Genomic DNA, 18133 nt, shown 5'->3' with positions numbered 1-18133 from the left:
ATGATATTAGAAATTTTAACACATTAATTGTATCAAGTTTCATATCTAGTAATATTAATAATACTGATATTAATTTTAACATGAATATTATTACAATAATGAAGTAATGATAATAATATTTGTATAACAACTATATTCTGCCACATTTAATATATTAATATTATAATTTATTAACTATGTAAATATTTAATTATTTATTATATGATATATTATATGATAATACTCATTGAATATTTAATGTGCATGTATTTTATATATTACAATATAATCATAATTATAAATAGAAATCATATATAGATTTATATATATATACAACTATATATACAATTATATTCTAAATATTAAGTAGATAATTAATTATATAAATTAAACAATTAAATTCAAAGTATAACATTATACATGTAATGCTTTGGTAACATTGACAAATTATATTTGAAACCGTTTATATCTAATATACTCTATGTATTTAAAATAACAAATTTTAGTTAGTTAAAGTTATCTTTCATAGTAACTAAGTTACATAATAGTTCGTTAATATATTTAATATAATTATTTATTTATATTTATATTTCTGTTTACAATTATAGGTTCGTGAATAGTCGAAACTAGTCAAAAGGTCAATTGAATATATGAACATAGTTCCGAAGTTTCCGAGACTCAACATTACAGACTTTGCTTATCGTGTCAGAAACATATAAAGATTTAGTTTAAATTTGGTCGGAATTTCCCGGGTCGTCACAATTGTGATGTTTGACTAAGGTATGAGTCGCGTGATGTTCGGATTCATAAAGGCGCGTGAAGTTCGGCCATCCTTAATAGTCAAGTTATTTGGAGGTAGTGAGTCGCATGAAGTTCGGATTCACTAAGGCGCGTGAAGTTCGGCCAACCTTCATGTGGTTTAGGTTAAGGGGTTAACCTTATTGATGTTGTTGATTATATTTATTATATATGCGTATATACTTATTGTTGTGTTGTAGATAATCTTGTGGCGTTAGCTTGGTGATTACGTAGCGTGTAGCTACTTTGTGTATGTGCTCTTTTGTAGCTTGTTTACCATGCAGAGGTGGTATGTGTTTACTCTTTGTGTTTGGTGATGCGTAGTCATTTTATGCATATGTATGTGTATAGTACCTTTACATTCACTAAGCGTTAGCTTACCCTCTCGTTGTTAATATTTTTATAGGTTCGCGTGATGGCGGCTCGGGTAAGCGTGGGGATTAGAGATCTTGGCTATGTTGCTTTAGAAGATCTTGCTTTTGGACTCGATTTAGGATTGGTTAGCGTAGTCCCAATCACCATGCTCGGTTTTGTGTTAAGTAACTAGTCGGGTCATGTGACGTATATTGGGTTAGTCAAATGGGTCATGAGTAAAACCCGGTTTATGATTTAATTATGTAATGTACGCTTTATTAAAGTCGTTAGACGTAATGTGAAAACAAATACGTTTTGAAAATTGTATAATGGGACCTAAAGTGTTACAGTATTTAATGTATATTAAAAAGGAAAATTTTTTATGGGCCAGAAATCGACGAGTTGGATCGTTACATGTTCCAATTAAACGTGTTACTCCAACTAATTAGACGTGTCTTGTAAATTTATTAGACGTGTTCTTGATAACTTATTAGACGTGTTGACAATTAGACGTGTTCCTGATAAAACTTAGTTGTCAATTAGATGTGTTCCTAGTAAAACTTATTAGACGTGATTATCAATTAGAGGTGTTATACTGATTTAGACGTGTTGTAAATTTATAATTATACGTGTTCCTATTATTATTTAGACGTGTTCCGTTTTTTTTTTTTTTTTTTTTTGAGAATTTTAATTAGACGTGTTTCTTTAGTATAATTAGATGTGTTAGTTTATTAACACGCCTAAATGGGGGGCTCTAAATGAGCATAAATGTAGTAGTGATATCTAAAACCTCAACATACGTTTGAAAAACACGATAATTGTTATATATTACTTCTTCGAGCGTTTTCCCGCCAAAATAAAAACATTTATCACAAAGTGTCTTTATTAAATGTTCATATTTTCATCCAATCTATAATGTTCGTGAACAAAGTTTTTTCAAAAAATGAAAAAAAAAGTTTTTGCTTCACTCGATTGGTTACTTCCACTTGATTCTACCAATATATATATATATATATATATATTATATATACACGGTATATTAAATATTAAATTAAATTAAATACTATACTATAAAATATAAAATAGTAAAATGCCAGCTATCACTCAAACAACACTTTCACAACTACTCTCCTACCACTTAACACGGACATATACATACATGTTTACAATATATACATACACACACACTTCCCTCCCTTTCTAGGGTTTTTCTCTCTCATTTTCCCATCTTTTAAATTCTTCACCTTCTCATTCACATTTCATTTTTCAGTTTTCAAATTTCAAAATTCCAACCAATTTTTGTCGTTTCCGTTGGGATTTTTACTCCTAAATCTTCGAAATTTTCGCCGCTCAGGAATTTTGGGGGTTTCTGCATTAACATATCTTTAAATATTATTATTATTTTGTTCAATTGAACTCTTAGTCGGCAATTTGGGTTTTTATCCTAAGGTTTGTCTTCACTTCTATCATTTTCATATGTTTTTCAACTTATCCATTTTGCTTTAGTTATTAACAATGTGAGCCTTTTCATCTTGTTCAATTTTATTAATTTTGTTGTTGAAATGTGTAAAATTTGTGCAATTTTGCTAGTTTTATGTCTCAATTTTAACTTTTTTAAAAATCTATTTTTTCCTTCTTCCATTTTTTCTTAAATTACTTAAAATGTGAGGTGTATGAATTTTTACAATTTTGTTATTTTTGTTTTGGTCAAATGTAAAAATAATGAAATGCGTGGTTATATATGAAACTGGATTTATGAGCCCGTTGCTTTATATGGGAACTCATCATCAAACATTATTAGTTTTCAAACTTATAGAAATAACGATATTATAATAAAAGTGTCAAAGTGCTGTTGTGGTTAAATTAGTAAAATATGTTTTTGTAAACAACAGACGTTAGTAAAACTTTGATAAAATAATTTTACTCGTTTAAAGCTCTGTTTTTCTCTTATTCAAAATTGATTTCTTCTAAGCTCTGTTCTAGTATCTTGTAGAATAATGCGAAATTTAGTAAATATTAAAATTAAAATAAGTTATGATTGTTAACTAATTATTACTATTTTATTTTGTTCTATTATGTCAAAAATATAAACTTTTAATAATTTTTATTTCAGGAAGTAAAAAAAGAAAATGACAAGCCAAGATTATATGGAGGAGATTGACTGTGCAAGTTTCTTTGATCACATTGATGATTTGATTGAATTTCCATTAGTTAAGGATACACCTTTGGATTCCATAAACTGTAATGAGTTTACCAACATTTGGACCGACAATTCAGACGAGTTGCAGGTTTCCGATTCCGTTTTCATTGGTAGCAGAGGAGATAACAAGTCCATCGTTGTTCTGTCGCCGGAGCTTTCTGTTCCGGTGAGTTTATAAAGATTTTGTTAGCATTGTTTAATCAGTAGTATAAATAAATTAATGATAATGATGTCATACATGTTTGGTTCTGTTAGCCAGCTAAGCATTGTTTATATTATAAGTGGGGTCTATATATGTATGATGATGATGATTGTGCACATGCTTAGTGGTTAATTCTTTTGTTTAACTTGAGATTGATGTTTACTTTAAAGTTGAAATTTATCAAACCCTTTGATTTGATGCATTTAAAAAGTTATTAAAATTAGAGGGTAGAGATTGAATACCACATTACTATCTAACATGAAAGTTCTATTATTGCTTTTAAATATTTGTGGATACCACATTTTTTTGAATTTTGATTTTGGTAAATCAGCTGACTACAGCTAACTGTTCTTGTCTTCTTTGAAATAGAAACTTTATTGTTTTGATATATTTTAAAATCAACAAGGAGCTTATAGTTTGTTTGTTCGGGTCTTCGGGATTTTTCTTCCCGGTTTGTGATGTTGCTTTCAATGTTTATTAATTCTATACGTTAGCTCGTCTTTGTATATGTGAGTTCAATAGGGCGGTTTGTGATAAGCCTGTCAAACAGATTTTATAATCTGTCTCAATTGTAACACCAGAATATCGTCAGATCTTCCTTTTATTTTATATATATATATATATATATATATATATATATATATATATATATATATGGATGATTCTAACACATCATTTTTTGATCCTCACACACCTATTTTAACCTTTTACTCTTCTAATAATACTCCATTTCTTTAAATTCGTGTGTGAGGATCAAAAAAGTGTGTGAGAATCATCCCCATATATATATATATATATATATATATATATATATATATATATATATATATATATATATATATATATATATATATATATATATATATATATATATATATATGTGTGTGTGTTTTTTCGCCAAAAAATAAAAACAAGGAGCTTTAGGTTTGGGACACAATGGGCCCCAGTTAGTGAAAATCATGTTTTAATTTTGTGGACCCATTAATAATTGTGAATTTGAATTGTTTAAAAAGCAAGGGTTATTTCAAATTTGGTCATTTTACATAGTTGATATATTGGAATTGTGGGTTCCATTTTTATGTTAGATGTGAAAGGTGTAAAGTTTACTTAATTTGGATTGAAGGAAGGGTGTAGTGTTCTTGAAGAAAAGTTGATTAATTTGTTGACAATTAAATAAAAAAGTTAAGTACTTTTCTAAAAAACAGTCAATGGTTCTTGATTTGTACCAACTTTACTGTAATGGGTAATTCCAAATATAGGAAGAAAATAATTAAAGATGTAAAAAGATGAGTACTTTTTGTTTATGGAGCTAAACTTAATTGTGCCTTGTTAAATGGATATCAATGTTCTTATATCCTTGTTTATGTTTTCTGTATGACAGTATGAGGATATTGTTCAAATGGAATGGCTTTCAAACTTTGTGGAAGATTCATTTTCGGGTGGTGGAATGACTATTAACAAGGATGCTGTTTCGGTTCAAAAGGAGGCAGTGTTTGTACACCACCAATTTCAGACATCAAGTCCCGTTTCGGTCCTCGAGAGTAGTAGCAGTAGCTCCAGCTCATCTTCCTATTCAGGCGGTGGTAAGATGATCCCATTCAGCCCAATTCAACGTGGGCCCCAAAAGGCCCGAAGCAAGCGTCCCCGGCCCACAACATTCAATCCTCGACCAATGAATGAACTACTCTCTCCTCTCGTGTTTGTACCCGTTTCATCTACTTCGGCTGTCTCTGAGCCTGCCGAGAAGAAAAAAAAGAAGCCGAAAAAGCCCAAGATCCAATTCAGCCCTGCAGATGAAACTGATAGCCCGAATGAAACCCAAAACCGGAACCAGAACCAGTCAGGACAAGGAGTTAGAAAGTGTATGCATTGTGAAATTACAAAAACACCCCAATGGCGTGCAGGCCCAATGGGCCCAAAGAGTCTTTGCAATGCATGTGGTGTTCGTTACAAGTCAGGGCGGCTGTTCCCAGAGTACCGCCCAGCTGCCAGCCCGACGTTTGTTCCTACACTGCACTCAAACTCCCACAAAAAGGTGGTTGAAATGAGAACCAAGTTTGGGCCGAACGAGACCATGGCAATTGTTAGGACAGACCCAGAACCAGAGCTGATCCCAAACATTGTTGCGGATTACATTAAAGGTGGTTAGGATTTGGTCCAGGGAGTTTTGGTATTCAGTTTTTAGTATGATTTTGTTTTGTTGGTTGTATAGAGATGAAGTTATATTTAGGTGGTAGAGATTGTAAGATCAAGAAGGATTAGATTAGGGAGTCAGTCATTTTAATTTGTTTAATTTGTTTTTAATGTTGAGTGTTTGGGAATTCTTTTTGCAGTCTATAGTCACGAGATCAAGTTTAAGATTTTTTGGGTTATTTTTGTTTTTCTAGTGCTTTTTTACTGAGTATTTGATTGGTAGAAAAGAATTGTCACACAAAAAGTATGGAAAATGTTACAAACAGATCATCAAAGTAACTAAAAAAAATGAAGTATTAGCAGTGTTGTAAAAAACGGTCGATACGGACGTCGCACCGGTTTTACCATGCTACCGTTACAACGAATCTAAAAACGGTTAAAAAAAAGAGTCAAGGCTTAAAAAACAATCAACGGCCGAGATGGTAAAAAAACGGCCGAGACGGTCTTTTAGTAAGTATATATAAGCAGTTGTTTAGTGTATAAGCAATTCTTTAGTGGTCGCACCGGTACGATGGAGGTTGGCTGAAGATGATGTTACGAGGCGTTCAGAACCAGTCTTGAAGTCAATGAATTAGAAAGAACGAAGAAGTAAGGAAATGAGACGACCTTTCTTGAACTATATTATAAATAGACCTTCCCCAAGATGGTGCCAAGATGGATGTTGACCGGCGTTGACTAGATAAATAGATATCAAAAATAAACATTTTAAACATAAATATTTCAAGTTAAAAGCAATTATCTATGTTTACTTTAAAATATTTATATTTGAAATATATATAAAAAGTCAACGTTGGTCAACATCCGTCTCGACCCTATTTTTTCCGTTGCGACATTTTAAGGTCCATACCGTCTCGCATCTTTTTCCAACCTTGAGAATTAGTATACTGATTTTTCTATTTGTAGCACTAAAGACTATAGTTAAGGATAAATCTTATGCATACACATATCGTATATTAGGATAGTTAATTGCAGGGAGCGGGTGGTTAACTGGTTATGATCATAGTATAAACATTTTTTGCCTGCTAGAATGTTTTAATAATCGACCTTAGGGCTATCTTTTGAATAAATCCTTAGTATAAATTAAGGTTTGACCAATATTGTACAATTTAGGTTAGACAATTAGACCCATGAAGTTATTGTATACCCAGTTAACTGATACCAACCCGTTCAGTATTACGTAGTAGAGACGTAGAGTAGTAGTAATATGTGTTGTGAAAAAGACAACATTCGATCTTCAATGCTTTATAACCGATCACATGTATATTATTAATATCTAGTTGTACCCAACACGTTGTATCTGTTTAATGGTACCAAATGATTATGTAACTGTGCTACTTAATAAAAAAACAATAGTAACATCTAACGAAAGGAGTGAAAATAGTCACGGACTGGTTGCCTGTTTAAAGTTCATGATGCAGTTTCGGTATGTAAACATGTACGGGTGATTGCGGTAAGAATTGAAACTAGTCACGGTGTAGATCTAGATTAAAACCTCTAAAATCTACTCGAGTAACTCGAAGAAAGAAAACATTAAGATTGTCTTAATTTTTATTATTATTATTATTTTTATATTATATATTATACTAGATTTAAGAGCCCGTACGTTGCACGGCAACTCTATAAAATAGTATTCGAAAACGTTAGTATTGATGCTGATCACTTGTATGATGCACTTACAAATGACGAAACCTTTCATTACTGATGTAATGCAACAATCAATTGTTTATAGCCGTTGTTACCTATTAGTTCACAGTAATTGAACTATGAACACCAGACTCTCAATTAAACAATAAATAAGAATTATTAGTGCAAGAATTGAGAGAACACGATAATGAAATATAAAATTGATAATGTTGATCGTGCAAAAGATACATCTTCAAAGTAAAACACGAGTCCCTATTTATACAGATAAACACCAAATCTAAAGATTTGGTTTCCAAAACAACTTAGCTATAAATAAGGTAAATATAAACTCAAAAACTAAACTAATATGCAAATAACTATAAAGTTAATCTTCTGGAGATAAAACCGAATCAAAACAAATCTTATTAAACTTTAAACATATCTCCAGAATATTCCTTAGCTTTGGCATCAAGAAATCTCAAATCGTTGACTTTAGTAAACATCAGAGTCTGCAACTTCAGACTCTAATTCTCCAGATTCTAGCATGCTTTTGACTCATCAGATTTTCATTTTCCCAACAATCTCCCCCTATCTGATGATGTCAAAACAACCTGTACACCTAATTAACCACCTTAGCATACTCCTTTTCGATAAGCTTACACTTGTTCTTCATGTGAGGAATTTTCTTCAACATGGATAGCTTGCTATACAAGTGATTCAACAATTGAACCCTAAAAGGAAGAGTTTGCTCTGTCTCACATCTGGATAATAAACTGATCAACATCTCAATACCAACCCCTTCAAACTGATCAACCCTAATCAACATCCTTTGATTTCCATTTGTCTTAAACATCAAACCATCCAAATACTCAACATACTTATCATCAACAAACTCTAAATGTTCAGGGACAGCATACCTTTCAACATGTCCCTTAGCTCTTCTTTCTTTCATTTCTAAATCAAACATTCCACAAAACACCTCATAATCCTTAAAACTTATAAACCCTTCTTCAAACACCAAATGTACCAGCATATAAACTCTCTTCAACACTTCTTTCACAACAACTTGATCTCCTGCATACTCCTTGATACACACAGCTATGCCTTTCCACTCACAAAAACCCAAACGAACAATTTGATTTATTTTTACTCTTAACCTTCTATCTGGTAAGTGTGTCATTGTTAGCAGTAGAGTTACACCTTCAAATTCAGATTTATCAACCCCAACCTTGACAACATCACCTTCATATCTTCTGAATCTAAATCTCTTGTTCATTTGAGCCCTTAGATTACCCTCTGTCCTTTGCATAGCAGCAACCACAACAGCACTAGAACTCCCCTGAATATCACCAACACCACCAACCATTTGAGTATCACCAACACCTCTATCAGTTATATTCTCCCCCTCAACCTGATGCTCCCCCTCAATTTGAGCTCTCTTTGATTGCTCCCCCTCAACACTTGCAAAACCTGCATCTGCAGTACCTGCATCATTTGACCTCTTTCTTTTCTCCCCCTTTTTGACATCATCTAAAGGCAGAGAAGATATGACCTTCCAAATTTCAGTCTGTTGATTTTTGAGGGAACAAATATCAGAAGCAAACCCAGTAAAACATTGTCTCAGTTCATCAACACCAACCATCCTTTTCTCCAGCTCAGCCAACCTGTGATTAATTTCTGTAACAGACCCTGAACCACCTGCACTAGTTAACCCCTGCATATCCCCAACCAACCTCCTTACCTCCAACAGCTCATCTTTTGAAACAAAATTATTATTAAAGTGAAGATTATTAATCTTAGACTGCACACCAGAGAGCTTGTCATCAAACTCCTTAGTCAACTTGGTCAAAGCCTGATGTAGGCCAACCATGGTGACTGATGCCTCAGTCTGAGAAGTAGTGCCAGAAGATAAGGGTAGGGTTGGTATGTCCTCACAGCCTTCCTGTGATAAAGAAAGCTGATCCTTGGACATAGAAGATTTTGAGGCATGTATCTCACCCTGTGACATGAGTGTGATATTGGCAGCCTGTGCAAGTATGTGTAAGGATGGAATATTTGGAGTGAGTAGTGGCAGACTTGAGTCTGGGGTAGCAGTTGGCTTGGTCATTTCAGTAGGTTGTTGAATTTGGTTATTTGAGTCCAGGATTGGGACTTCTTCATGTAAGTCAACTGAGTGGGTTTTCTCAGTGACTGTAATGTGGGTATCCAAGCTAACTAACCTACCAGGTTCAGGTTGGGTTAAAGCACTCCTCTCACCAACCTCTAGCAGAGGTGGTGGAGCAGTACGTGCATCACTCTTCCTAGTGAATTTTTGAGGTGAATCCACAAGTGCTGTAGAATCTAAGGTTTTAGATATGGTGGTATTCTCAGTATGAACTGGTGGGTTCATAAGGTGGGTTGAGTGGATAATTTGTTCAGCAGTGGGTGAAGATGGGTTAGAGTGAGGTGGAATTTCCTCACCCATGTCTTCAGCCTGCTATGTTTGGGAAACAACATGGGGTGGAGTTTGTGTGGGGGTAGAATCTGATTGCTCAGATTCTAAAGATGGTTAACCATTGTTATGATCTCCTGCAGACCCTGATTGCTCAGATTCTGAAGAAGATGCCCCTGCAGACCCTGATTGCTCAGAATCTGTAGGTTGGTCTGCACGGCCAAGATTGACCCAATGCAAAATAGCAGGAGTAAGAGCTACCTCTTGATCATCAATGTGGCTGTGAAACATTCGGACACTACATTCTGGAATAAAAGTATACTCATACACACGAAACACTTTAAGTCCATCATACAAAGCAGGTGTCATAGCTTGCTCAAACATTAAACTTAAAAACCTGATAAAAGGCACATTATGATCTCTTGGAGTTTTTTCAGTGAGAACCAAGAGCTCATTGAAGATTAAACGAGCAAAATCAATATTCCTTCCTGTGACTATTGCATGAAACAGATGTGCCTCATAATCATTAACCTCAGTCAGACTACCACATTTGAAGCTCAAACTTCTAATGACATTCGATAACAAAAACATCCACCTAGGAGAGAACATACTAATCTTAACAGAAGAATTAGTTACAGGCTGACCAACCATAGAAAAACAAGATCTCATAGCAGACCTTGACACAGTTCTAACAAAGTTATCATTAACCCCCTTCAAAATTTAACTTTTTACTTTATAAACCCGAATAAAGAAAACATTTCTTGACCAAAGAAGGAAACAAGTTTACAGTAAAAAAAAAATTTCCAGACTCTAAATAACATGGTGTCATCCAGACTCTGAATATGACGTAATCCAGACTCGATTTTTTTTTTTTTTTTTTACAACAACAGTTTAGAGAGTATCATTACTGGACAACATTTCAGTTGATGGATTTAACATTCCAAGTTGTCTAAGAAGATAAAAATGCCTTTCCTCAGGAAGTGCTTTAATGAAAATATCTGCCAATTGATCCTTAGTGCCAATATGCTTTAAAAACACTTTGCCCTTTTCAACACAATCCCTTATAAAATGATGTCTGATTTCAATTTGCTTGGTTCTTGAGTGAAACACTGGATTCTCAGTAATAGCAATTGCACTTTCATTGTCACACATTATTAGAGTGTTGGTCAATGTTAACCCAAAATCCAGAAGTTGATGTTGCATCCAAAGTTGTAGTGACTCAAACTTTTCCATGTTTATATATATTAATTGAGATTGATATTTACATGATTAAATGTTTCCAATATGTTAAGAAATCAAACTTTTTAAGACTTGATTAATTGAAATATGTTTCATATAGACAATTGACCACTCAAGTTGACCGGCGATTCACGAACGTTAAAACTTGTAAAAACGACATGACGATATATATATGGATATATATATGGTTAACATGAGATTATGATAAGTAAGTATCTCCATAAGTATATTAACAATGAGTTATATACATATAAACAAGACTACTAACTTAAGGATTTCGAAACGAGACATATATGTAACGATTATCGTTGTAACGACATTTAAATGTATATATATATCATATTAAGATATATTAATATATCATAATATCATGATAATATAATAATTTAACATCTCATTAGATATAATAAACAATGGGTTAACAACATTAATTGAGATCGTTAACTTAAAGGTTTCAAAACAACACTTACATGTAACGACTAACGATGACTTAACGACTCAGTTAAAATGTATATACATGTAGTGTATTTAGATGTATTAAAATACCTTTGGAAGACTTCAAGACATATATCAAAACACTCATACTTAACGAAAATGGTTACAGTTACTTTCCCATTCTTTCCTTTCATCAAGAATTCTAGTCGTATTCTTACCCGTATTATACACAGCTTCAAAACGTACTTACTATGGGTATATACCAATAGGAACTAGCATGGGATTCCACTCTTGATTATGTCATGTATGACTAATCAATTTTAACTTCTACCATGAGCTAGTCAACTAACTAGAACTCCTTTTAACCCCACTCACCACTCACCAATTACCACTCATCATTCACTCCATTTCACTTCCAATTCTCTTTCTAATTCTCTCTCAACACACACACACTATTATGAATGTATTTTTCCAGTAGTTAATCATCATCTTCATTAAAAATCACTTCAAGAATCAAGCTATAATCATCATAGGAAGAACACTTCAAGAACACTTCAAAAATCCCTTCAAGTTTACTAATTTACTTCCAAGCTTTCTAATCCATTCCAAGTAATCATCTAAGATCAAGAAACCTTTGTTATATACAGTAGGTTATCTTTCTTATTCAAGGTAATATTCATATTCAAACTTTGATTCAATTTCTATAACTATAAACTATCTTAATTCGAGTAAAAATCTTACTTGAACTTGTTTTTGTGTCATGATCCTACTTCAAGAACTTTCAAGCCATCCAAGATCCTTTGAAGCTAGATCATTTCTTGTCACTTCCAGTAGGTTTACCTACTAAACTTGAGGTAGTAATGATGTTCATAACATCATTCGATTCATATATATAAAACTATCTTATTCGAAGGTTTAAACTCGTAATCACTAGAACATAGTTTAGTTAATTCTAAACTTGTTCGCAAACAAAAGTTAATCCTTCTAACTTGACTTTTAAAATTAACTAAACACATGTTCTATATCTATATGATATGCTAACTTAATGATTTAAAACCTGGAAACACGAAAAACACCGTAAAACCGGATTTACGCCGTCGTAGTAACACCGCGGGCTGTTTTGGGTTAGTTAATTAAAAACTATTATAAACTTTGATTTAAAAGTTGTTATTCTGAGAAAATGATTTTTATTATGAACATGAAACTATATCCAAAAATTATGGTTAAACTCAAAGTGGAAGTATGTTTTCTAAAATGGTCATCTAGACGTCGTTCTTTCGACTGAAATGACTACCTTTACAAAAACGACTTGTAAATTATTTTTCCGACTATAAACCTATACTTTTTCTGTTTATATTCATAAAATAGAGTTCAATATGAACCATAGCAATTTGATTCACTCAAAACGGATTTAAAATGAAGAAGTTATGGGTAAAACAAGATTGGATAATTTTTCTCATTTTAGCTACGTGAAAATTGGTAACAAATCTATTCCAACCATAACTTAATCAACTTGTATTGTATATTATGTAATCTTGAGATACCATAGACACGTATACAATGTTTCGACCTATCATGTCGACACATCTATATATATTTCGGAACAACCATAGACACTCTATATGTGAATGTTGGAGTTAGCTATACAGGGTTGAGGTTGATTCCAAAATATGTATAGTTTGAGTTGTGATCAATACTGAGATACGTATACACTGGGTCGTGGATTGATTCAAGATAATATTTATCGATTTATTTCTGTATATCTAACTGTGGACAACTAGTTGTAGGTTACTAACGAGGACAGCTGACTTAATAAACTTAAAACATCAAAATATATTAAAAGTGTTGTAAATATATTTTGAACATACTTTGATATATATGTATATATTGTTATAGTTCGTGAATTAACCAGTGGCCAAGTCTTACTTCCCGACGAAGTAAAAATCTGTGAAAGTGAGTTATAGTCCCACTTTTAAAATCTAATATTTTTGGGATGAGAATACATGCAGGTTTTATAAATGATTTACAAAATAGACAAAAGTACGTGAAACTACATTCTATGGTTGAATTATCGAAATCGAATATGCCCCTTTTTATTAAGTCTGGTAATCTAAGAATTAGGGAACAGACACCCTAATTGACGCGAATCCTAAAGATAGATCTATTGGGCCTAACAAACCCCATCCAAAGTACCGGATGCTTTAGTACTTCGAAATTTAAATCATATCCGAAGGGTTTCCCGAAATGATGGGGATATTCTTATATATGCATCTTGTTAATGTCGGTTACCAGGTGTTCACCATATGAATGATTTTTATCTCTATGTATGGGATGTGTATTGAAATATGAAATCTTGTGGTCTATTGTTACGATTTGATATATATAGGTTAAACCTATAACTCACCAACATTTTTGTTGACGTTTTAAGCATGTTTATTCTCAGGTGATTATTAAGAGCTTCCGCTGTCACATACTTAAATAAGGACGAGATTTGGAGTCCATGCTTGTATGATATTGTGTAAAAACTGCATTCAAGAAACTTATTTTGTTGTAACATATTTGTATTGTAAACCATTATGTAATGGTCGTGTGTAAACAGGAAATTTTAGATTATCATTATTTGATAATCTACGTAAAGCTTTTTAAACCTTTATTGATGAAATAAAGGTTATGGTTTGTTTTAAAATGAATGCAGTCTTTGAAAAACGTCTCATATAGAGGTCAAAACCTCGCAACGAAATCAATTAATATGGAACGTTTTTAATCAATAAGAACGGGACATTTCAAAAGTAATTGAGCACAACAACTTTCTGCAGTAACATATTCAGCTTCTCCTGTGGGAGTGGCCACAGAATTGTGCTTTTTACTAGACCAGCTGACCAATTTTCCACCTAGCAATTGACATCCACTAGAAGTGCTTTTTCTGTCTAATTTGCAACCTGCATAGTCTGCATCTGTGTAACCAATTAGATCAAACCCTGAGTCTTTAGAGTACCAAAGACCCAGGTTAGGGGTACCTTTTAAGTACCTAAAAATTCTTTTCACAGCTTTATAATGAGACTCCCTAGGATCAGATTGGTAACGTGCACAAAGACATGTAGCAAACATTATATCAGGTCTACTTGCAGTTAAATATAGCAAAGATCCAATCATACCTCTATAGGTTGATTGACAAGTGAATTTCCCAGATTCATCTTTATCAAGCTTTTCAGAAACACTCATTGGAGTTCTTAAAGTAGAACAATTTTTAAAACCAAATTTAGTTAACATGTTAGAAATGTAGTTACTTTGGTTAATAAAAATGCCTTCGGAACTCTGTTTTATTTGCAACCCAAGAAAATAGTTTAAAGTACATAAATTACTCATTCTATATTCTTCAGACATAATGTCAGAAAACCATTTTCTTAAGTGTGGATTTGTAGACCCAAAAATAATGTCATCAACATAAATTTGAACAAGTAACACATCACCTTTGTCCTTTTTGATAAACAAAGTCTTGTCAATGGCTCCTCTGAAAAAGTTCTTTTCTAGAAGAAATGTTGACAAGGTATCATACCAGGCTCTGGGAGCTTGCTTCAGACCATACAATGCTTTCTTCAATCTGCAAACATGCTTAGGAAATTTCTTACTTACAAAACCAGGAGGTTGTTTCACATAAACCTCTTCTTGCAATTTACCATTCAGGAAAGCACTCTTCACATCCATTTGAAATACCTTGAAATCTTTGTGAGCAGCATATGCCAGAAATAGTCTAATAGCTTCAATTCTAGCAACAGGAGCAAAAGTGTCATCATAGTCCATTCCTTCTTCTTGTCTGTACCCTTGAGCAACCAACCTTGCTTTATTTCTGATTACAATACCATCTTTATCAACCTTGTTTCTAAAAACCCATTTTGTGCCTATTGCAGTTTTATCAGCAGGCTTTGGAACCAATTCCCAAACATCATTCCTTTCAAATTCTGTCAATTCTTCAGTCATAGCCTTAACCCAATCATTGTCAGCCAATGATTCATATACTTCTTTGGATTAGTGAAAGAAAACAAGAAAAGAAGCAGTAATTTGTTATAGCAAAATCAGACACAGGTGTCTGAGCAGAAGAACTAGGTTTAGGCAAACCAGTAGGATCCATAATATAATCCTCAAGATGCTTTGGAGAGACTATGTTTCTAGATGATTTTCTAGTAGATACAACAGGATCCACAGTGGTATTTGATGACTGATCACTTCCTTGAATAACAACAGGCTCATCTTCTTGTGGAACTTCTTCTGTGTGAGTATTATTTGCAGATTCATTACTTAACCCAGACAAGTTAGGTTCATCTGACTCAGACTCTGAATCCAGAGTCTGAACACTGTTTCCAGAAATTAAATTTGACAATTCACCAAGTGCAGATTGCTCAGTGCTGGATGTCTGATCCATTTCTATAGAACTTTCATCAAAGGAAACATTAATGGATTCTTCAATCTTCATTCTCCTCTGATTATAAACTCTATAAGCTTTAGAAACAGAAGAATATCCCATAAATACACCTTCATCAGATTTTGGCCTCATCTTATCAAGCTGATTTCTTTGATTTAAAATATAGCACTTACACCCAAATACATGGAAGTAATGAATAGTAGGCACCTTTTTATGGTATAACTCATAGGGAGTTTTGCCATGTTTCTTCACAATCAAGGACCTATTTTGAGTATAACATGCTGTGTTGACTGCCTCTGCCCAGAACCTTAGAGCAACATTTGATTGGCATAACATGGTTCTGGCTGCTTCAATAAGAGTTCTATTTCTTCTTTCAGCAACTCCATTTTGTTGAGGAGTTCTAACAGCAGAAATTTTTTGACCAATTCCAGATTCTTCACAAAAATCAATTAATGTAACATTCTTGAACTCAGTACCATGATTGTGATGCCCCGTACTAAATCATCACGTACGGACCATCATCAACAGGATCATTACAAGGTTAAGTACTATATGCATTTTCAAAACAGAGTTTGCATTCATTAATAAAAGTGACGTCATAACAAACGTCGAATGTTTTACAATCCAAAAGTAAGCTTCACTAAGTAGAAGCATTAAATAAGTGTATGTGACCACAAAGGTCGTTACATAACATAGTTCCAAAAGTATATAAGTTTGAATGCAAGATAAGTAGTCATGCGATAACAACTCTAAGCAGCGGGTTCTACAGCACGACTAGTATGATAGCGGAAGCGACTTCAAGCACCTGAGAAATACACGCTTAAAAAGGTCAACACAAAGGTTGGTGAGCTATAGTTTAAGTATAACAGTAATGTAAGTAGGCCACGAGATTTCGGTGCTACAACGAGCGTTTCAAAAGTATGTAAAAGTATATGCTTAACCGCGGGCACCCGGTAACTAACTTAACGTTTATGTACCCCCTGAAAGTGCACTTGGCAAGTGCGTATAACCTCGAAGTATTAAACACTCGTTAAATGCTAGCGCGACTAGCCCGAGTGGGGATGTCACACCCTATGGATCCATATCTAAGATTCGCGTTCACGGTTCAAAAACCAATGACTAAACATTACCGAGCTAAAGGGAATGTTTCTGCCGTTATATAACCCACACATATATAAAGTTTAAGTACTCGTGCCTATTATGTAAAACATAAAATGCGCATGTATTCTCAGTTCCCAAAATAAGTTAAAGTAAAAAGGGAAAGCTATAACTCACAATGATAAGTAGCGGTAAAATAGTAGTAATGTAGAGTCGGGAAAGTGTGCAAGTAATCGGTCCAAAAGTCCTCAACCTAAGTCAAATAGTACTAAGTCAGTAGCTTGTCTTAAAAGGTTTATAAGTATGTAAATAAGGTCATAAGGGTCATCATCAAACATCATCAAACGAAAGGTATAAGTATGTTTTGTTCATAAAGGAAGTTTTAAAACGAAGGCTGACTTCGGTCAGTCACCACGGTCTCTATACCTACTGAAATAAGGTGAGACCAGTGGCCATGGCTCCGTATATGAGTCCCTTAAGTGTGGTAAAAATCTCAGAAGCAAACTCATCTTAGTTTGACCGTGGCGACGGTTTAAGTGCGAGTAGGTCAGAATTTTCTGCACAACGTTAGAGGACCTAGTGACGATCGGAGGGCCATAAATCCTAAACCGTAACTCGTATTAAGACGAGTCCTAAACGACAAATTATCTACTCAAACAGAGCTAACTGAATATCTCAGTTACAGTAGCCCAGGTGTTTAGGTCTGACTCAGAAAACAGTAAACAGAAAACAGAAACAGAAAACTAGAAAAGTAAATGGACTTAGTGACGCTCGGAGGGCCATAGACTCTAAACCGTAACTCGTATGAAGACGAGTCTTATATGAAAAGTTATCTACTCGAAAAGTTCTATCCAAAAATCAAGGTTAGATCAGACCAGACCTACTGGTCTGTTACGGGTTCAGCTGATCAGAAAGTTTGGACAGAACAGTAAGTTTAAGGGAGTTCCGGTGGTTTTGGTGCTTGATGTTCATCATGGTTCTCATCCTTGATGCATATGGCTTCAAGTGTACAACTCATGGATGTGTTTACATCATTTTAACCAAGTCTTGACCATCATAACCCAAGTGAAAGTCTAAGTAAAGTCATTAAGTTAAATCATAATTACCATCCCTTGAATCTTTACTTTAGTGAAACCATAGGTTACAAAACTTTGATTATCA

At 33.6% G+C, this 18133-nt stretch overlaps 1 protein-coding gene across 1 annotated transcript; it reads left to right on the top strand.

Moving 5' to 3' along the window:
* Window positions 1–2450: 2450 nt before the first annotated feature.
* Window positions 2451–5872, top strand: LOC139893648 (GATA transcription factor 8-like). Its single transcript, XM_071876824.1, has 3 exons — window positions 2451–2580; window positions 3245–3497; window positions 4915–5872. The coding sequence occupies exons 2-3, from the start codon at window positions 3261–3263 to the stop codon at window positions 5680–5682; spliced, it is 1005 nt and encodes a 334-aa protein (XP_071732925.1). The 5' UTR covers window positions 2451–2580; window positions 3245–3260; the 3' UTR covers window positions 5683–5872.
* Window positions 5873–18133: the final 12261 nt, after the last annotated feature.

Source organism: Rutidosis leptorrhynchoides, chromosome 2, assembly GCF_046630445.1.
Source record: "Rutidosis leptorrhynchoides isolate AG116_Rl617_1_P2 chromosome 2, CSIRO_AGI_Rlap_v1, whole genome shotgun sequence".
NCBI classification, from domain to species: Eukaryota; Viridiplantae; Streptophyta; class Magnoliopsida; order Asterales; family Asteraceae; genus Rutidosis; species Rutidosis leptorrhynchoides.
The sequence above is the reverse complement of the archived record's forward strand: the minus strand, read 5'-3'. Positions and strand labels throughout refer to the sequence as shown.

Coding starts and splice junctions, on each gene's coding strand:
- LOC139893648 (XM_071876824.1), top strand. CDS start 3,261: ATGACAAGCCAAGATTATATGGAGGAGATTGACTGTGCAAGTTTCTTT. Junction 3,498..4,914: donor CGCCGGAGCTTTCTGTTCCG/GTGAGTTTATAA, acceptor TCTGTATGACAG/TATGAGGATATTGTTCAAAT.